The 23253-nt window shown below is 33.5% G+C and overlaps 1 protein-coding gene across 2 annotated transcripts in view; it reads right to left on the reverse strand.

The window, feature by feature from the left end:
* MDGA2 (MAM domain containing glycosylphosphatidylinositol anchor 2) overlaps nucleotides 1-23253 on the reverse strand; it is a gene marked incomplete at both ends in the record, with an annotated part of 734576 nt that overhangs the window by 226223 nt on the left and 485100 nt on the right. For both annotated transcript variants that reach the window (XM_079699828.1, XM_079699829.1), the window contains one exon: nucleotides 4141-4470. In XM_079699828.1, coding sequence (XP_079555954.1) covers nucleotides 4141-4470 — 330 coding nt within the window. The remainder of the gene's footprint in view (nucleotides 1-4140; nucleotides 4471-23253) is intronic.

Genomic DNA, 23253 nt, shown 5'->3' on the forward strand with positions numbered 1-23253 from the left:
TAAGGATAATAATAAAATTGAAATAAACCAATAAAACTTGTTTGTATTAGTATCAGTTAATATTAATTCTACAGTAAAAAGCAAGAATCACATTTCTGGGACTTTCTTCATCCTGTATATTTTGTCAAATGTTTTCTCCCTTCACTGTCACTGTCATAATGCTCCTTCTAGCAAGATTTAACTTAAATATTGTTTTTCTGTGGAATTTTCCTGTGCCCACATTGACAAAAACCTTCACGATTCCTACAGAAGTCTGATAAAACTTTAAGTACAGCATCCATTCCACTATATATTGTGTCTTATTTTTAAATCATCTGACAACTAAGTAACTTGACAACTTAGATTGTAAGCTCCCTAAGGGCAAGGCCCACTGTCTGTCACCATGAGACATACAGCCAGATACAGAGCAGTAACACAGTAAAAGAACCTGCAAGGGACATGATTTTAACTTGACAGAACAACAAATACTCACAATAAAACAGTTTGCATGTTTGCAGAACCAGGAGGAAAATAAATATTTCTAATGTTGAGTTAATGTGAAAAGAAGACATAATCTATTATTACATATATCATGGTTTTTATTATTCAGTCAGATGCATGAGGAAAACTTAAAAATACATGTAGCCTCTCTCTTCAAAGGTTTTTTTTTTTTTTAAATCAAATCACTGCCTTTTAAAAATATGAATAATTCTGTAAACTAGGATTTACCTTCCTGAGATATTTTATATTTCAATTTTAAAGTCCTCAAAAACATATCTAGAGATGCAGTTCTGTCATTTAAAGAAACAGTTTTCAAACTATTAGGCAGAAGTGCCTTATGGTACCTCATTCTCATCTTAATAAGTTTCATATATGTCTCTTAAAACACAGTAACAACTAAGATTCAATGTAAGATTTTTTATGAAAAACAAAAGGTTCAGATTTTTTTAAAGTTTAAGATGTCATCCTAAAATTGCTTACATTTAACATAATCACAATGCTTAACACATAAAAAAACCACTGACCACTTGGTCAATTCTAAATTCCCTAAAATAGTAATAACTAGCAAAACCCAAAATCTAAAAGGGCCCCATACATTTACTTATGTCTTAACAGTAGTTTCCTTCTTTTTGACTTTGCTGAATTTGTGGGAATTTCCTCTGAATCCTATATGGTTCATAGAATTAATACAGTTTAAGATTTTCCTCCAAGCTATAGCTTGTTCAAACTCTATCCCCAGTAATATCTCTATATTTCAGATTAAAGCACTGCTTTAAGTGTAGTCTTCTACTCTGTGGGGATAAAAATAATTTTTATTGATACCAACTAAATCACACAATCTCTGATCTACAGATCTTTATACTGCACTTTGGTATTCAACTCTACTATAAGCAAAATGAAACATCAAATCCAGTTTCAGCATGAAAATAGAATATGTAATCACATTCGTGACTTATCCTTTGGGTTAAACACCATCTTCTGTAGACCTCTCTATCAAAATACAATCCCGTGCGCAGGCCAGTCCCGCAAGCATGTCACCTGTGCAGCCATGCTTAGAAGGGTCCCACACTTGGTTTAATGCTCTGATATTGCCATCATGGAATCCTTATCAAGTTCTGAACAAGGGACACATTTTAAAAAATTTCACTGGATGCCACAAATTATGGAGCCAGTCCTGCCCCTGAGAGTGATAACATATTAAATAATAGTATAAATTGGTCTATGAATGATTTTCTTAAAGTCTGCAGGGAATTACAAGATCAAGAAGAGAGACACCAAATGTCTACCTTGCAGAGGTAATAATAGGAGGAGGAAAGAAACCTAAAAGGAAAGCTACATGCAAAAATTAGCTCATTTTTTGATTTAATTATAATTTATTGAGTATCTTCTAAGTGCCATGTATTGTTCCAGATGCTGATATTACAACAATGAACAATACAGAGAAAGCCCCAGCCTTCATGGAGCTTCCACTCCAGGGAGGAGAGAGACCACAACTAGGTCTGTCTGTGGTGGGTAGGGAACAGAAAAAGGGAGTGTTTTGGATTTAATATATCTCCTTCATCTCGAGTACTGTCACCTTTGGTAACCAGACAAGTAATAATGGTTAAAAAACCTTAATTATTACAACTAAACTTTTATTAATAAGAGGCATTTCTTGAGGATTTTCTGCTTTTCTGATCATCTTTTGGAATTTTCCTTTTAAGATTTTTGGAAATTTCATGAATCAATGCTGGTCATTTACAATACAGTTTCAAATAGGTAACTAACTAGTGTATACAAAAAAGGAATGTTAGGACTCATTTTGTGAATAATTATATAATGCTCCTTTCTCCTCTCCATTCTCTGCTCCTCTTTTGTCTAAGTTTAATAGTATATGAACTGCACTCCCATCAGACAAGTCTGGTTAGATAGGAGCACTGATTCTTTACATGTAAGTTTTTGTCATTGGTTTCAAAAAAGAAACAAGCAAACAAAACCAGGCAAACAACCAACCAAACAAAGCAATGGTCATAATTCAGTGTAGACCATCTGGAAAATTGTCTCTCATAAATAAAGAAAAATGATCATGGATTTTACAAAATTGTTCTTACTCTTATGGGAAATATCATATATGAGTGTCCCTAGGATGTTGATGCAGGCATTCAATGGATATCTGTTGATTGAATAAATACATAAATGAATGATGACTGACTGAGCATATCAACAGCTTTCCTTAGATATCCTCAAATGAGTCCATCTAGGGATAGCACTAATTTTGAACACAAGTTAGATAAAAAATAGTTATTGTGGTTTTGTTTGTTTGTTACCTAGAAAAGGACATATTTCCAAACACAAGTACCTTTCATCACCCTAGAACGGAATAACCTTTAGAAATAATGCAGAATGGTGAAAAGTAAGCACATTTGGTCAGCCTGAGGTATGGACTATATCCCTTAAGGAGTAAAATCAATCCAGTGTGCATTGCAATTGTAATCATGAAAAGACACAAAATCTCAGGTCAATCTGTTAACATACAAGAGTCAAAATACTGCCTGACTGGAAAGGAGAAGCCAACCATTTAAATTCCCTCAAAGCTCTGTGATGACCTAGATGGGTGGGATGGGGGTAGGAGGGAAGTCCAAGAGGGAGGAGATATATGTATACATAGAGCTGATTCACTTAATTATACAGCAGAAACTAACACAACATTGTAAAGCAAATATACTCCAATTAAAAAAAAAAACACAGTATGTCTGCTATCTACATTTGTGCTCTGTTTTCAACACACATTATTCGCCCTAGGATTATATAAAAATCCTAAATTAAAATTCAGTCTAGTAACAAGCTGGCAAAACAAATAAAGCAACGTTGGAGTTCTCCAGATGCATACTGATTGCAGTTCATAGAATCACAGGGCTTTAAAACATCCTAAGAATTAAGCTAATATGTCCTCCCATACCAAAATTACCCTGTAATTTTCCTTATCCATAGACATTCATTTAATTGAGAGAAAACTGATGGCATATTTTTGGTTTTAACCTTAATAGAAGAAATTTCACTCCAATCTATTTTTATATTTAGCCATTCTCATTGTGAAGAGATTCTATCATAAGGTTCTTGAAAGAGTCACATCTAATTACCATTTTAACATGTTTATCATTGGTTTTTGTTGGTGGAAAATACATTTCTATATTCCTTATATTTGAATACTCAAATTATCTCTTGGTATTTTCTTCTATGGACTAAATAGCTTCTGCTTGCTTCACATTTCTGAAAATTGTCCTAATTCTTTAGCCATTTGGTGTTTAACATTATTAATTAACATAATTTTAGGCTTTACAGAGAGTTCCTAGTTAATAATTTAAAAACTGGTACCATTTAACCCAGAAGCCTATACCTATCATAGACAACACTATTAACTTTATTTGCACGATTTCTGTAAAACCTCATGTAAATCTAAATCAAATCTAAGTCTAAATCAAAACCTAATGTAAATCTAATCAAAATCAAAGTCTCTTAATATGATATTTATTGGGCATTTGGAATGTTAGGATTTTGGTTTCAGGAAGCTTTTTGAAAATGAGAATGTTCTTAGCTTGGCTGAAGACTATTTTGTTTTACGTAAAAAAAGAAAATTATTCTCAATGTGAACATCTTTTGAATCATAAACATGCTTCTTACCTGTGCTGCTGGATATATTAACATCAATACTGATATCAGATATTCCTCCTCCCTTCAGAGATGCTACACATGTGTATGTCCCAAAATCCGTGAATTTTAAATCAATGATGTCCAAGTTTGTCGTTCCCGGGGAGACATCCGGATCAGTCTGCGTAATAACCATCCGTTCAGAACTTCTTAATGGACGACCATTTTTAAACCAACTAAATGTTAACTCCTCAGAAGGAACAGCTTCTACTTGGCAAGATATTTTCACCTCACGCCCAATCTGGATGTTGTCATCTTTGTGATAAGGATCTGGTGTGATCCAAAATCGTCCTTTTTTTAATGCTAAAACATAAAAATTTCGTAAGTTATTAGTGTTACTTTCATAATGTTAGGGATGCATTCACTCTATGTAGTCATCTCTGGGCTGAAATAAAGTAAAACAAAATAAAGTAAAATGTACATATGTTTCTTCAGTTTCCAAGTAGTGTGCATATTAATAAACCTCATTTAGGTAATTTAGAAATAATCTAAATATCTAAGTCACTTAGACACTCTAAAACTGATTTTTATAACTTGGATAATATTTTCCAATAATATAAAAAATGCTTTAAATCTATATAGGATACTTAAACATTGTTGCCATTGAATTTTGAACAAATGATGAAACATGTTTATATAAAGTCATTAGGTATTAGAGATTAAAATAATTATATGGATCATTAAGCCCAATTCCTTACCCATGTCATACTTTAATTATGGCACAATTTCCCAAATAACTCAAATATTGCACAAATTTCATATTAAAGAAAATTCTTCTAAGGTTGTATCTACATGCTGACCAAAACTAGTTTGGTAAAAATTCAGTCAGTTCATATTCATGAGGTATTTTCAATAGAAGTGAAATAACCTGAATTGAAAGAAATACTTTTTTCAAAAAATTTGCTATGATGGCTCTATTCCACCATTCATAGATGTCTCCAGTAGAAACTGTTTGCTGGCTATTTCATGCAGATGGCCAAAAGAACCTCTTGGCAGATGGCTTGGAAAACATGCTGTGTTTGTATCCTAACAGCAGTGCTTTCTGAGTCTAAGGTCAGTGCTGTTCTCACAACCTGTGTCAGTAATGATAACTACCAGAAACTGCCGGGGGAGCATCTATTGGCTTCTTAAGGGCTCCAGTTCTGAACTCTGAATGATACCATGTACTCAATTTAGAATAGAGTTTGTTCCTTTTTATGGCAGTTATACTCATATACACATCTTTCTCTTTTCCAACATCCTACTCATCATGCCCCTCTCCTTTAACATCACCATCCCTCTATGATGAAATGTAGCATATGCAGTGAAACATAATTATCAGAATAAAATATTGTTCATTCACTTTTACAATTAAACCTAAATATATGATGACACTGGCAAAAGTGACGTGAATTTAGAAGACCTGCAGTTATTGGAGGCCTTCTAACTGCATTCTGGGTAAACTTTCCTCAATTTAACTTGATTTTCCTCAGTCCAATAAAGGCCAGGAAATACCATGGAAATCTGTAGAACTATTTAAGAATGCACTAGAGATTAATACATTTTTAAATCTTAAAAAAATCATTTTAATTTTCTTTACTTTTCAGCCTGAAATATTTTCATCTGCTTTCTTGTTTGCATCTTAATAAGAAGACAGAAATGAGTATCAAAAGCAACGTTTATATCATTCTTTTTATTCAAGAAATATTTATAGGGCTCCTGTTCAGGACTAGGCACTAGGCAAGGACCTTATAACATGAGATGAACAAAACAGACATAAACTTGACCCTCATGTGTGGCAAATTGTGTACTCATAACTTATAGTCCAGTTTATCTACCCAATGCATATGATACCTATGTCTAAAAAAAGATATAAAATGCTTTATAAGTTTGAAGAAGTCTGAATCTCAGAGGAGAATCCTCCAAAATATTGTTTAGAAAATGCACAAAGCTTCAGTCTTAATGAAAATACCAAAAGACAAATACTTAAATCACATTCTTATATTGTTGTTTGTCACATCTTCCAAATGCAACTTATGAAACGTATTTATTCCCAACCATAACTTTATCAGCACATGACTTCAGGATGATATCAGGAGAAATTATGGCATTCTATTATGTACAGTCATATATTTATATTTTAATAGGGTGCTGAAATATATGACTTTATATCTAGAAAAGGAAATGTGCTGAAAATGTCCATATCTGGCTACTATATTTAGTATAATATACTGTGCACATATAATTCAAATGCAATTAAATTTCTGTAGCACAAAGCAAATTATAAGATCATAGAATGTCCTTTAATTTTTTTAACAGACCTAAAAAAACAGTATGTCAAGGAGCATTTACTTTTGTTAGCATTCATAACATTTAAATGAAAGTTTCCTTTCATTTGGTAAGAATTTTCCTTATCCTGTTTCTATAGAGAAATAATAAAGCTAAAAAAAAGTTAAACAGACGATTCATACTTTTCAAAGATAAAAATTATATATATATATGTGTAATAGTTTCATATGGGGGTACATTTAGGATAAATTCCACTCCTAAGTTATATGTTGGTTGTCATAGACAAATATGACAAAAAACTCTGATGTTTCCGTGATTAAAATTTATTGACTAGGCAGCTATTGTTTTCTAGCTTTGTTCTCTGTACAGTGACATAGTAAAGTGATACTGATGTTGAGAGAACTGCAAATTCATCAGACAAATTAGATTTAAACTACTAAACAATTCAAAAGCCACTGATAAAAAAACAAGAGATCAATATCTATGTTACATATCATGGACTGTTTTATTCATGAGAAATAACTTTTAAAGTCCAAAGTAAAAATATTTTAAATATTATAAATCTAATAATTCAGAAATAAAATTAAATATGATATGTAACTATATTTTTTATAGAAAGCAATATAAGCAAGTGGGCTTTGAAGAACGAACTCATTGCCACAAATATTTGTTGATCTCAGTATCAGATAATTCTATGATTTGGCCAAAGTCAATCATATTAGTCTTTCAAATGACAGGTTTCTTCGTTTATAATTAAACACTCTTTTCAGTGAACAATTTATAGTAGTTCATGCAATGTTAAAGTCATTTCCTGCTACCAGTTAAGATTTCAAATACTTAAAATCAATCTGCGATTAGTACCAGAGTATAACAGGGGTCCAACAGGCATAACAAGACTATAGAACTAAAAAATTCTATGGAAAAAGAGAGGAGAAATCCCTTTCCCCAAATGCAATTTCTTAGCCTGAATATAGAAAATCCCGTAACACCAGCCTGAGATAACATTAGGTTTAGCTTAATGTATCATAAATTGTGATGCATTAACCTCAAAAGGTACTTGTTTAGTCTGGAAATGCATGTAAAGAACTGGCATCAAGCTGAGCCTCTGTTCTGGATAATCAGCTTACAAACACTGCAGTATAAACCCATAGCCTCCTTTCATAATATTGTGAGAACTGAATGCAACTGGCTCACATTCACTTTTGAGAGGTTACTTGCCAGGACATTCTAATTGCACTCACTAAAGTCCCTCTACTTTGAGATTTACAAAGGTGTTCTGAAGAATAGAATGAAACTAGTGTATAAATGTAAGGCCACTGCAAAGATCTGGGTAGGGCTTGCTGTGGACCTTTCCCTAGAGATAAAAGTGGATTTTTGCCTATGAATGACTAAAGTTCTAAGGCACACTTCAATTATTTAAAATTAGATTACTTCTTGAGTTTATCCTTGAGCTAAAGACCACGGGCTTTGGAGAAGTCTAGGCCCATGGCTTCCAGGAATACAATATGCAGATAAAGACAAAGAGGAGGCTGTGAGATTGTATCTTTCCTATAGCTATAGATTTAAAATGATAAAATGCACTGATTGTTTGTCAGATGTTCCATGAATTATACAACACATAATAGTCTGTATTAAAATAAAATTTGTAGATGGAACAAAAATAACATTAAATTAAATGACATTTTTTAAATGTTTTAAATTTTAATGACAGAGCATCTCTTTGGAGAAAAGAAATATCAGGTGTCAGCTTCTGAAACTCTGCTAAGAATTTGTTTCAGAAGGATGATGAGACACAGACTGACCACTGACCACCATTCCAAGTAGATAAATTAGTTAAAAATCTCCAAATATATCACTTCTTACAATCTCAGTAGGATTCTGGTCAACATGAAACACTGGCAAAATGTTGTTAAGAAGAATGAATCTAGAAATAATTAATAGTGTAATCAGACAAATAAAAATTGATTTTCTATTCATGTATTCTCTGTTAAAGACAATAAAAATACCTGAATGAAAAAAGTATTTGGTAGTCGTACTGGATGTCAACTGAATAAAGAGCTGGAAATATATTACATCAGCAAAGCAACTTGGGATAGTAAATGATAGTATATAGATATAATCTGTCCTATTATAAATTAGATGTCTATCTTTCTCCTCAAGGGGACTGTGAACACCTGGGGAGTGGGCCCATGCCTTACTCTCTTTTTTGTCCCTAATCCTGAACCCGGTTCCTTGTTATAGTTTGTATTCAATGGTTTTCTTTAAAATCAAGTAAACTTGACAAAGGATTAACTTTACAGATTCTAATTGTTTCCATTCAGTCTGATATGTCTATGTTAACTCTGTTTCTGTTTGGTAGTCTTATGTTCTGAGATGCATGGGGGGAAACAGGATAGAGAAAAAAGAAAAAAAATGATGTCTTCAAGGATCTAAGGTTTTTGTTTTGGGAGCAAAATATATTTGATGAACTAACAGTATTAACATAGGGATATATGTGAGGAAGGGAATTCTGTACAGAAAAACTCAGGAGACATCATTCCATCATAACTACTGACTAGCTAGCTTTGTGTCCCAGTTATATAATGTGCCAGGCACATCAGCTATCAAACAAGGTATCAGTTACTCATCCCTGCTTTGTAAAGGAGACTGAATTTCACGCAAAAGGGCTTGTTCACATGCTTTAGAGCTCAGCTGATAATTATTTCTAAGGAAATATGCAAGAAGGAAGAAAACTGACATCTAAACATAGTTATGTTATCTAAAATAGCATTTGCCAAAACCTGTTTCAGAAAAATGTTAATAGGGATCATGTTAAAAGAAAGCAGAACGAACACAGTTTGAGGATTGACTATATAAGTAAAAGTTCGTTTTTCTGCAGAACTTTTCAGAGCTTTGAACATGCTAATATGCACATCGCAACATTCCTAGAGGGGCCGCTAATACTTAACAAAAAACCCTTTATTTGTGAAACATCTTTCAGGACTCGTATCTCCCAGAATAAAGTAAGAGAATCTACTAGTTGATGAAAATCATTGAAATGACTTTAAAATTAGACTCCATTCTTTTTTTTTTTGGAAGTTTTTTTTTTTAACCAGCCCTATTCAAGTAAACTGAACGTTATGTTATTTTTTTTAATTAATTAATTAATTTTTATATTTATTTTTGGCTGTGTTGGGTCTTCGTTTCTGTGCGAGGGCTTTCTCTAGTTGTGGCAAGCGGGGGCCACTCTTCATCGCAGCTTCTCTTGTGAGCACAGGCTCCAGACGCGCAGGCTCAGTAGTTGTGGCTCATGGGCCCAGTTGCTCCGCGGCATGTGGGATCTTCCCAGACCAGGGCTTGAAGCCGTGTCCCCTGCATTGGCAGGCAGATTCTCAACCACTGCACCACCAGAGAAGCACCTAGACTCCATTCTTGATGTTTTAGTCATTTCCATTATGTGCTTCATAAAATGATAGACAAGATATAACTCTCTTGTGAAAATAAAACTTATAATTAAAAAAACTAAAGAACAGGGGAAATGTCTAATGGCACAATGAATTTATAAAACAAACTTCAGAGCCATCTAATAAAGCTATCTCCACTAACAGTGTGGCTCCTTCCTTTCCCAAACAACCAGGATTTCTTAAAACTGAATTAACAGTTTGTTCCTATCTTGGAAATGCACATTTTGAAATATGCAAATAGCGTGAAAAAGGAATTAAATGTATTAACATCTGTATAATTTGCAATTATTGATATAAGCTAGAAAGACATAATCTAGCTCAGTTGCTTGAGGAAATAATAATAATATTTATTTATTTATATTTTATGTTGTTATAAAAAAGTATTTAAAGTGTTATTATGAGAAGTATTAAAACTTCTAGAAGATGGATAGAAGGAGGAAGTTCTATTTTTTTCTTATATACTGTTCAGCATTCTTATACTCACTTCCCTTTATCTAACACCACCAATCGCCAACCCATAGTCTGAATGAAAGTTCATTAATAATGCAAGAACCAAAAACTCATTACACCCATTTCCTAAAAGTAGCTTAAAATAGCACCCCTGATAATTGGAATGCAGAATTAAATGCTGAAAGGAAGCTGGGGTTCTGTTTAATTGTGAAGTATTAAGGCTCTATTTATTTTGTGAATTTACTCAAAGCTAATTACTGCAGTTAATCATTCAAAATGTTCAAGCAAAGTATGGTTGAATTTTTTGTCTTCTAACGTCCTTGCTCAATAGAATAACCACAGGTATTTTGAGTAGAAATGAAAGGAAGAAAAAATCTTTTAGGGGGGCATAAAATTTGCTTTTTGATGTAAGCCCTTCCTTGAGAGGTGAAAAAGAAGTAGACTAAATTCATATTATTACTATCATCATTATTATTTTGCCATTCTTATTTCAGCCCTATCTTAAGTAAGGAGTAAATATATATTAGCTATAAATTATCGGAGTGTCCATATAATGTCATAAATAGAAACAAACATTTTCATAGTATGGCTACTATGTAAATGGTATTTGCCATAGTATATCTTAGCACTAGTTACCTGAATAGGAGAATATTAATCAGCACAATTTACGCATCCTGTGTCATTAAAAATCAGTAGGTATTTTGAGCTCACCTTTTCTATCAAATTAAATATATCCCTTCACTATGAGAAGAGGAACGAGTCCAGGATGAGTTATATTTTTTATTAGTTTTTAAAGACTTAGGACTAGAAACAGCTATAACATGAACTGCAGCTTAGAAAAGCCTGTGCTAAACATAGTTCTTCTGAAGTCTTTTTGAAAATAGTACATCTTTAATATTTATGGAATTGATCATGTAGTAGTGCAAACTGGATGAAAATAATGAGACTAACAAACTAAAAATTGTTCTTTACTTTTTTTGCTTTCCTTATTTTCTGTCTCAAAAGCTGTGGACTTTCTCCTTTCCAAAATGATCCTGCCCATCTGCCAACCTCTCTCCCTGTACCCTGATGACATGCATTCTTTTGGTTATCCACTTTCTTTTGAAGTTTCAATATTTTCTCTTTCATATGCTATTTAATTTCAGAGCAGAAAGTTGCTTAGGTCACATCTCAACTTAGAAGACATTCCTTAACCCTAATAATCCTGCAAATTATTTGCAGCATTTTTCTTAAAAAAAATAGTGAAACACCAATTGCCTCCTTGTGTCATTATGCACTCATTCAATTTGACAGTTCACACCTTGGTTTTCACTGGTGCTATTCTGACACTGAAGTCTCAAAGGTTAGCAATAACCTCTTACTCAGTTAACACAAAGATATTTTCCAGTTCTTCTCCATGTTTATATCACTTGCATTTTGCACTTCATATCACTTTCCATTACTGATTCTTTCTTCCTTCTTGAAAATTCTTTGTACAGACTTCTATGACTAGGAAAATGTAATATTTAAGGAAATAAATTAGTTTGACTTTGCACATTTGCATCACAATTGTCATGACACACTTCCTAGTTCCCTACTTCATTGGAATTTCATCATTCAAACAGTAGTTGTAAAGTCAGTCTTTGTTGAGAAAGAAAGGATGTTTATAAATTATTTTGTCATAATTGCAGATCACAGAGTTTTTACTTAATCTTCTACCTTCCAATTTGCTGCGCATGTTTGGGGACATGTGATCATTGTTTGTTTTGTTTCTTGATGCACAAAAGATTGCAACATATTCAATTTAAATTAAAATAATGATTTAATCATTTGAATATATTATTTCATTTTTAATATTAAAGAGCAAGGAAAATAACCTAGGTATGTTGAACAACCAAATGAAAAATATCTGTACTCACTAGGAATTTATAAAAATGATCTTAACTATCTTATCATATTTTGAGAGGAGCTCAAGTGTCAATACCAATGACAAAAACCAACTAAACATTCCTGTCAGTGTGACTAAACATTAGACAGGTTTCTTCCTGACTCTAGGCCCCTGGTCTCCCTTTTCTTAGAGCATTTAACTTTAGAAAACTTTCAATTGTAGATTCCTTCTCTGCCCCTTTAATTTGTAAATCTTCTACAAGCCAGAAATGGTTTTCTTAAGGACCCAGGAGCCATCTGTCTAAAATGTACTGGCATACCTCAGAGATACTGCGGGTTCAGTTTCACATCACCACAATAAAGCAAATATTCAAATAAACTGACAAATTTTTTAGTTTCTCAGTGCATATTAAAGTTATGTTTACACTATACTGTAGTCTATTAAGTGCGCAATTTAGCATTATGTCTAAAAAAAGCAACCTTAAAGAATACTTTATTGCTCAAAAATGCTAATCATCATCCAAGCCTTCAGCAAGTCCTAACATTCAGCAAGTCCATGCAATGGTAACATCACGGATAACCATAACAAATATAACAATAATGAAAAAGTTTGAAATATTATGAGAATTACAAAAAATGTGATACAGAGACACAAAGTGAGCAAATGCTGTTGAAAAAATGGCCCCAATAGACTTGTTTAATGCAGCATTGCCGCAAACCTTCAATTTGTAAAAAAAACACCACAATATCTGTGAAGCAAAATAGAGTGAAGTGCAATAAAATGAGGTATGCCTGTAATCATCAGAAGAGATAGTACTTCTAATCCCAGTTTCTATAGGAGGGTAGGAACCTAAGTTTGAAAACACCACTTAGCAAGCACAGATGGCTTAATCACATTCACCAACCTCCCCTAATGTCTTCTAGTACCTTTCCATTAGCTCATCCTAGTATTTAAAAATCCTCTGTCTTTTGTTTCAGCAGAGTTACATTTAATCTCTCTCCTCTAGTGCAAGAGTCGTGACTCCTTTTGCAACAGTCTTGAATACAGTCTTCTTTGCTGTTTTACAAAGTGTCCGATGTAATTTTTCTTTTACATCATTATGGTCTTTTACATTATAGTCTTGTGCATTATTGAAACAGATGAAAACTGAATAACTCTAGGAAATTCACTGCTACAAAGTTTCAAATACTAAAGAAAATAACGCTTACGCTCACAACAGACACACGTTGTAGTATGTTGTTCAAAGATGAAATGTTGCATGAGTACAAGCGTATTTGAGAGTTAAGGAGGTTAATTTAATCCCTTTATAAAGCTATGTTTCCTCCAATGTGGTAAGCCCTATTTAATCTTTAATGCCCTGTGGGTCTAGAATTTCTGATAATAGGCCACAGGACAAGACTCTGGGTTTGTGGGTTAACCAAAAGATGAAAGGACTGCTAAAATGAAGTGTGAAGAGACTGACTCTAAAACTAAATACCTTTAATATGTGTATTATAAAGAGAAATGTGTAATATTTCCTTTTTAAAAAGTACACCCTACCCTTGCTCTAGAAGTCTTTAAAGCAGATTTTAGAAATATATGTTATAGCTTTCCTTTTCTCTTTTTAATGAGAAAATTCTGGCAAATAAGCAGATGAGATAAGGTCAAAATAATGGTGGTATAGAAATGTTTTTATATCCTGTAAAATTGGTAGCTGGGTCATAAATTTGCTCTGATATTTACAGGAATAAAAAAGAGGGAAATACTAATTTCATGTTTCATAGTACCTGTGAGTTCAAAATATCCCAACTCCTAACAAACAACAGAGAAAAAATATTCTTGGTCCAGAGATCTGAGTAGAATTTATCTCCTGAACCTGCATAAATGAGACACACAACAAGCAGCATTTTAACCACATCTTTATGATGATCATAACAATGTCATCTACAGAACTAGTTGTCAATCTGTCCCTCAGTTACAGGACTGTTAATTATATCAATTTACACTAGAACAAAGGAGTATGGTCCAGGTGCACAGGTGTTCAGGCTCAATTCAAAGATAAATAGGAAGATAGTGTTTCAGTGAGTATTAAGCAGTAGCAAATACAGGTTTACAGTCTATGAGAATGACCCAGGGAGGTTATCATTGGTGGTCACCGTGGGAGGGTGGTATTGCAGATGTTATATATTGAGGGTTATATGGAAATATCTGCTTTAAGTGTCAACTGACATAGATGTAAGATTCACATACTCTTAGAAAGGAGAAAAGCCAAACTAGGATGCAAGCTCTGTAAAGAGATGGATAGTGGGATACCTATGGACAGGAACAAGACAAAGGTCCACATGGTACTGAAATCCAATGAAAATACAACTTTAAGATGTAAAGCATGCTGAGTACTTTAAGAAAAAATGGTTTCACAATATATCTCCCAGATCAAATCAACTGTTTGCATTACTTAGAGAATTGTTGGATATAAGCCAGTTCAGTGTTAGGACACATTTACCAGAAACAATGACTTCTGTGTTGGAAGAATTGCACTTAACTCATTCTTCAAGGAAATGATTAGATAATAAGGCTAGTAATATATTAAAGGTATGCCTACTATTTGAAACTAAAACTATGACATCTATAGTTTAGACCATTAGTATTTGAAGTGTGGATCCTAGACCAATAGCAACAGCTGGCCTGTTGGGTGCCCCTCCACAGCAAAACTATACTTCTTGGGGTAGGACCCAGCCATCCACATCTAAAAGGTTCACTGGGTGATTCCGATGTACTCTCAAGTTTGAGAACCACTGCCTTAGAGAACAATTATCCTTGGGAGTTCCCTGAAAGTCCAGTGGCTAGGACTCGGCACTTTCACTGCCAGGGCCCTGAGTTCAATCTCTGGTCGGAGAACTAAGATCGTGCAAAACACATGGTGCTCCCAAAGAAAACAACTGTCCATCCATCCTCCAGAAATGCAGAGACAGAAGAGAAGGAGACAGGCCATCAGCTCATCCAGAGGATTATTGAGTTATCAAAGAGGATGCTAAAAGTGGCCACAGCATATCTTTTTTCTTTATAAGGCCCTCAAGAAATTGTTTACCCTGATTATAACATGTGAAATAGTATTAAGGAACAGCTCCTGCAAGTATCAATAACAACAGGGTCTAAATTGACCTCACACAGCTTAACATGTAACTACGTCCTTTCCACATAGCCAAAGCCTGAGGAAAAGCACTTATTATTTTTAGGTTTCTTCACAAAATGACAAAGATGTTAACAGTGGCCAATATAAAGTAACTTCCTCTTCTTTACCTAAGAAATTGCAACTCTTGAAGTATTAAGAATGTAACCAAATATCATGTAGGAATATCTAAAAAATGATTATGTTCATAATTTGTGACTGAGAGATTGATAGCCCGCCAACTTTCTTCTGAGAGTCAATGGCTTCTCAGAGAGTCAATGTAGGTAACAGTGAAGAGTAAGTACTCTGAGGTCAGAATGTCTTGGTTTCAAAATGATTTCATCTTTTATTAGCTGAGTGACCTTGTGTAATTTACTCAGTCTCCCAAATCTGTAAAATGGAGATGATAATAAAATTAATCCATGAAGCTCTGAGTATGCTGATACCACCACTGAGTAAGCAAATGGTAGATGTCAGCTGCTTTCTATTCAGTGTCACCTTAGCAGTCACAACACATCTATTGCTCTGCTTGCTGCCAAAAAAGTGCAAAGATGAAGAGGCTAGTGGTGGAGAAAGGCATAGAAATAAATAATTTTATATACAGAGCTATAAAGACAAAGATTCATTGTACTAGGTATTATGGAAGGGAACACTTAAAAAAAAAAGTTAGTTACCATGAAGGAGGCAGGGAAAGCCTGAGAATTAGGGAGGAAAGGGAATACAGTGGATTGAAGATGCTGAGAGGTCATTTCAGAAAGATTTTTACTGTACCAATAATTGGGTCTAGTTCAGCTTTCTCTAACTCTAGCAAATCCCCTCATGATTCCACAAATTGTATTTCTCTGTGATTTCAACCATTCACATCCATTCTCCTCCGGTCTATGAGGATACAAGTTTCGTCCTCCTTTCAGGGCTAATGTCTTAAACTGTGCTCCTGATCTCAGCCCCAGCTCTATATGGAATATCGCACACCTTAAATTTTCTGCTCTTTTTCTCTTAAATTCTCCCTCACCTGAGGCCCTTCCCTTGTATCTATAAACATGATCAGAATCTCCTCGTTAATTACAACAAAATAAAGCGACAACAACTAAATAATGCAGAGAACCTGTCTTCAACTTCTTTATCTCATGGAAGTTACTTCTTATTCACTCTCTTTTGTTTTCTCACTGTCACAACATTAAGATATAAACCACTCACCTTTAACCTCCTCCAATTAGATTTGATTCCCACCAGCAGCACAACTTTTAACGGTTGACGGTTTGTTTCTAGCTGTCAGACGGACTCTATTTCCACTTCCTTTGTCCTTAATCTGTGCTCCTCTTTTCTCTTCTCTGTCTACTCTATCACTTCACAACTTGCTTTTCCATCCACAGTTTCTGTCTCAGCACAGATTCCACCTTAGTAAAACCCTCTGCACCCACCTCACTGAGTTATACTTGCTTATTTCCAAACACCTGCTAGCTTTCTATGTGATGCAGCACTTCAGAGTCCATGGGCCTCAATTAGAACTTCTTTTATCACCACTTTAAGGAATATCTGTGTGACTCTCCTTTTTTTCACTATTTGCTTTCTGTAAATATAGTCTATTAAGAGAAATACACATTTGAGATCATACTATATGGACCAGGCACCTTTATTTGTAGGTTCACATGAAACTTGGGAACAAATCAATGAGAATTTTATGAAGCTGTTATTATAAAGATTCTCTCAAAATTTATTCTCCTGAATCCAATCCTTTGACCTAGGTGATGGAGCAATACATTAGCCTCATATGTTTTGTTTCATTACATGATAACAAAATAAAGGATTAATTTGAATTTAGCTGATCTGGAAAATATTTCCATACCTGAACATCCGGCACAATTCTACTTTCTTTTTTCTTTCCTTTTTTAAAAATAAACATTTTCTTACAGCAAATTTAAAACTCATTCAGTTGGAAACTCAGAGAAAACATTTCAGATTTACAAAAAAGTTTTTCTGTTGAAAATACATCGTCTTAGGGCCACAACTTTAAAAGATTAAGCTTTTTAAAAGCACTTACTCTAAAATATATTACATACGTCCCTGCTTTTTTTAGGAAAGGAGTTGAAACATAGTTTTGCATTTTCTTGAAAATTTGAGGGCTATTATCACCAATTTACTTTACTTAACTCATAGTTAGACACTAAGTATTATTAATTATGACAGAATTACTTTTTTTTTCTTTACTAAAGGCTACAGACAGGTATGTATTTTTAGTCTGTGTCAGTTTCTTTTTGGTCTCTGTTATTTTCTTTATTGACGACTATCAACTCTTATTTCCACTACCAGCATAGAGTTAGTGCAACAACTTTTATTCCTCTCCTAATTTGTTACTTAATCTCTTTTACCAAAGATATACATGAGGTTTATCACATGCAGTTGTGCTCTTTCTTTCCAAAGTTATATTTTCTGTTATTTTGGGGTTTTCTTTTGTTGTATCTCAATTCTTAGTTGTGTTCTTTTGAGTTGGTATGGTTGCTGTATACGTGTAATTATCACTCTGCACTCTCTACATAGTGGGACTTAACATAATTTAGAGGTTGCTGCTTACTTATTTACACCTTAACATAATTTAGAGGTTGCTGCTTACTTATTTATACCTTGTCATATTCTAAAAAAGATCTAAGGGACTTACAACATTTATTGTTAATATACTGCATCTTGCAGTAAAAACAACAAGGAACAAGGAAGCAGTGATTAAATCAAGTTAGGAAAATAAGACAGAGCCAGGGTGAAGTTGATATGAAAAATAAATACAATAAACCTCTATGTAGTTATTCAATCGCGGCAAGACAGAGATTATATACTAAATATTATAGCAGCCAAAATAATGAGAAAAACATAGCCAATTATAAAATTGACAGTATCTTTAGAATAAAAACAAAACAGCTGTACAAGAGAAGTACAACCATTCCTATGATCCTCAGAAAAAGAGTACAGGAGAGAGTAATGAACAATATCTTTGAACAGTTTCTTACGACAAATAGGGAACAACTTTGGAAGGCTATTTCTTTTTTAAAAATTGCTCAGTATAGGCTTAAAACATCAAACCAAGGGGAATTCAGCAAGGAGGATTCTAATATGTGTGGGTTGAGGCAAGACTCGATGATATGTCAATTTAGGGACTGATTTTAGAGCACTGAGCCAGTGGGTTCTTAACTAAAAGTAAGCATCAGAATCACAACGTCTGAGTCACATACCCCAGTGCTTCCAAGTAAGCTACGTTAGGGTAGAGTTTGGGGATCTGCATTTGTAGGCTACACCACGGATTCTGATTCATGCATCGAGATGAAAACTACTGACCTAAAGGAAGAGCTGAAAAACAGCCTACCTGAACTCCTCCATATATTTGATATTCTTAGATACTGAGCAGATATAGAGATATAAAGATATCTGATATAAAGATGCTGAGCAGCAATAAATTTGTGGTCATAATCCCTGACAAGTAACCACAGGGCAACCAATCTATACTGACAGTCAACTACAGAGCCAGATGCTTCAACAATCAGCTAAGCCAAGACAGCCTCCCATAAAAACTGTGGAGCTTAAAACTCACTGCAAAGTAGAAGCTTACCCTAAACTAGCTCAGAGTCTTGATGACATACACTCCTTAGTAACAACATATAAAATAAAACATCTATATCAAACGTTTAAAATATAAATCCAATTTAGATGTTAGTACAGCCCAACCTATATACCTGTTTATTCCTTCTCAAATTTGAGGGGAAATTATTAAGAGAAAACCTTAGATGACTTCTCTCACATATTTTTCATGATGGAAATAATCTTTTAAAAGTAAATTTTTGAAAAAAATTATGTTGACTACTCGGCATGTCAAATATGTGACATTTGCTTTCCTACTTCTTCATAGGTCTATAGCCATTATCATACATTAATCCTTCCTATCACACATTAGTCCTTCCTATCCAGGCTGCATAACGTATCAAAATCATTCAGGACATTGTATTATGGGCAGTCACTAATTTGATCAGCATTTGGCACGCGTGAAGAGACCTTTCCAAACTTCAACACAGTTACTTAATCTTGACTTGACATAAATCTTCCTTAATGAAGGACTCTCTATAATTTGTACATTGTTTGGGTGATTTTTTAGCCATTGAAGGAGGGTACTAATTAGGATAATACATGACGGAAAAATTGTGTTGATAATGTGCCACTAATAGATTGAGAGATGCACAAACTACTAATTGCTCCAAAGAACTAAGCCACATTTAATTCTCACCTTGATTATAATGTTTCTGTTTGCTAAATAGAGAAAAATTTAAGCAATAATGAAATTTCATTACCTCAACCTTTTAGAAAGCAGAGAAGCTCAGCATGGAATTACGTTTTTATTAAGTATACCTTCATTCTGAACATTACTTGAGGTAGAAACTGGCACAAAATAATATTGGAATTCAGGCAAATCAAATATGCAAAATTTAGATAATTTATGGTAGCAGTATTTTAAATTTGATAATAAAGCTTAGTGATAAGGACAGCCAAATTATCTGTCCCTTAGTTTTACTATGGAAAATATTTACTGAATTCAAATGTCAGTATTAATGCTGATAATAAGTAGTTTTAGGCAGTGTTGACAAAAAAAATGCTACCAATGTACTACGTTATTTGGGTCAGCTGTGGTTTTCCTCCTGATTTCTATTTGCAATCCACCTGACTGAATAAAATAGAAAGAAGGAGCTATAGGTAGGTAAAGGTTAACACTCTGTATAATTAAATTAAACAGATACTTACTGCATATCAGTTACATAATTCAGGCATTGGAGGGACCTGTTCTCTGTCATCACATATGCAGAAGAAAATATGATTCTAAAACAAAGCTGAATGTGCTAGAAACTAATAGTAGTAAAAATAATTTGTATTGCACTTATGTTTAATTCAATGATTTCTGGTTGAAGAGATGTCTGTTCTATTTATATAGTCACCAGTTTATTTGGGACACAGGATCAGATTAATTTCCTTCCACAAAGGCTTTGAATGAGTTTTACTTCAATGAGAAAACAATTTTTGACTATTGGTTTAAAAATAATTTTTCTATAAATCTTGAAAGATATATGGCTTACTTTTATATTATTTATTTTCTCCCAGCCTTACTGAATATATATCTTTACTTCTTGAACCCCAGTTACTCCCATAATCTGCTGATATCTGGCTTCTGATCCACCTTTCTAGTGTCACAATACTCCAGTGGCACCATTTTCAAGTTTCAGTCCTTGTCTACCTTAACTCTTTTGAGCATTTTGCACTTAGATGCTGTTGACCCTACCTTCATTTGTGAAATCTGCTTTTCTTTTTTTGCCTCTGGAACAGCGTAAGTCTCTGCTTCTCATTTTACCTTGCAAACAACTCTTTCTCAATTTTTAAAAATTGTTGTATCCCTTAAATGTATACATTTCCAAAGGTTCATGTCTAGGTCATGTGTACTATATTGCCTTTAATCTATAGATATTGAAAAAGAAGAATAGAACAACTTACTGAAAAGACGTAAGTATCAAAACTATAAAAATGAAATATTTCTAAGTCAAGTAATATTTTAAATATTATTTAACAAAAGCAATTTTACTTTTGTTAACGAAAGAATATATTACTCATACGTTAATGCAATCTCTAAGTTTACATATCATTTGTGCATTTGGGCTTTTTCTATATGGTCAGGAAAATCAGGCAGGAAATTTGGATGCAAACTGTTTTTGAAGAAAAAACACTAGAGTTTATTTGGCAAGGGAATATCATAGTGAGCTTATTTTTGGAAATGATGTGTTCCTTAAATAAAATGGTTGAATTACACAAATTGCTATATCATATTGACTAGTAACTATGAACAGTTCCTAAATTATCACTGGAAAAATACATATCCATTAATGTATTATTTTCATTGCACAGTGCCTACAATTAAGACATTTCCAATTAGGGAAGAAAGAACTGTGAATTTATTGCTCAATTTAAATTTTTCATTATTTGCTGATTAAGCCATTTGCCAATTATTGTTTCTGTGCTGATGATCATTATATTGTGAAATTATGCTACTGTTAGCACCTTTACCATGTAAATACATCAAATTGCAAATCCTATCATATTCTATTACATTTTTTGCTCCTCAAAAATGAAGAGGTAACAATTAACCGTAGGAACTTAAAGAGCATCACATTTACAGTTATTTTCTATTTTATTATTTTCTATTTTACTTGCTCATGATGTTTGAGTTTTCTGTGTTCTATCATCATTGCTCTTCAAACACAAATTTAGTCTCTATTGCTACAAATACATTACTGTTAAAAGTATACTGAATCAGATTTCTATTTCTGACTTTACTAGGGTCACTTGCAGCCGACCATCACTCCCATGGAGAAAAATTAGAAAAGCCAATAAAAATTATTAAAAGTCCTTTTTGAAAGCATCAAACATCAGTTCAGGCAACCTGAACTTGAGGGGTCAAAATCCCAGAGAAGGGAAAAACAAAAAGGTGAGCTAACATACTGCAGCCACTTTCTTTCAAGTCATTTGCCTGTAGCAGGAGGCTGAAGATCCAAGCAAAAAGCTCCATTGAATAGCCCAGGATACTCAGCTGGAAGTTGTGAAGAGCCATGCCCTAGGAGTGGGGCAAATAGGAGACATAGCATTACCAACCCAGCCTTGAATCTGCTCATTCTCTGACTTAACTGAGACAATAAAACTACACTCTCTCTGCCTAGAAAAAAATTGAAAAGAAAAGAAAGAAATATTCTGAAGAAACATAACATAATCCTGAGCCAATTTTTAACACAGAATAATATGCATTCAATAAGAAAATAAGGCTTGTGAAGAGACAGGACAAGGTAAAACAGAAGAATAACAACAAATCACAGGTGATCAAGACACTGGAGTTCTCAGATAAAAACACTAGAATAGTTATGATTGAAACATTCAACAAAATAAGATAAAACACTGGGGAAAGTGAAATGAAAAGACGGCAAGTTTCACCAAATAACTGGAATCCATAAATCAAACATAAATTTTACAATGGAAAAATACAATAAATGAAATTGAGAACTCAGTATAAGTGTTTTACTATAGATTAGAAGCAATAAAATACAGCATTGGTGAACTAGAAGATGGGGCAATAAGAAATACTGAAGCACAGATGGAGGAGAAAAAGGAGGAAAAGATAGGGAAGAGCATAAAAGACACATGAAACAGTGAAAAGTCTAACATAAGTATAAATGGAATCAATGAAGAAGAGGAAAAAGAAATAGAACAAAGGAAACAGACTAAAATCCATAGATTTAAAAAGCTCAGAAAAACTCAAATAGGATAAACACAAAGAAAATCCCATCAAAGCACATATTAGGAAAGCTATTAAAATATCTAAAATTAAAAAAAAAAAGACTGTTAGCAGCCATGGGGTGGGTCTGGGGAACTACATAAAGAGACATACTCAAAAACACTACAGATAAATCAAAATGGAAACTTAAAAAATTTAGTTGTATTTAGTGGGACAAAGAGGGAAAAGTACATCTACTCCATATTCCAGGACATTGAAGCTCCTCATGTTCAAATAATCCACAGGAAGACAGATGAAAGAAAACAGAAAAATAAAAAAACAGAGAACAAACAGAAAACAAAAGATAAGTGGCATACTTAATCTCTAACATTTCAATCACTGCATTCAGTGTAAGTGGTATAAAAATAAATCAACTAAAACATAGAGTGACAAAGTGAAATTAAAAAAAAAAACCATGACTCAACTATACATTGTCCACAAGAAACTCACTTCAAATATAATGATATAGGTAGATTAAAAGTAAAAAAAAAACTTATCATGTAAACTTCAATCAAAGGTAAGAAAGAGGAGCTATATTAATATCAGATAAAATAGACTTCACAGCAAA

The sequence above is a fragment of the Hyperoodon ampullatus genome, assembly GCF_949752795.1.
Source record: "Hyperoodon ampullatus genome assembly, chromosome: 3".
NCBI lineage: Eukaryota > Metazoa > Chordata > Mammalia > Artiodactyla > Ziphiidae > Hyperoodon > Hyperoodon ampullatus.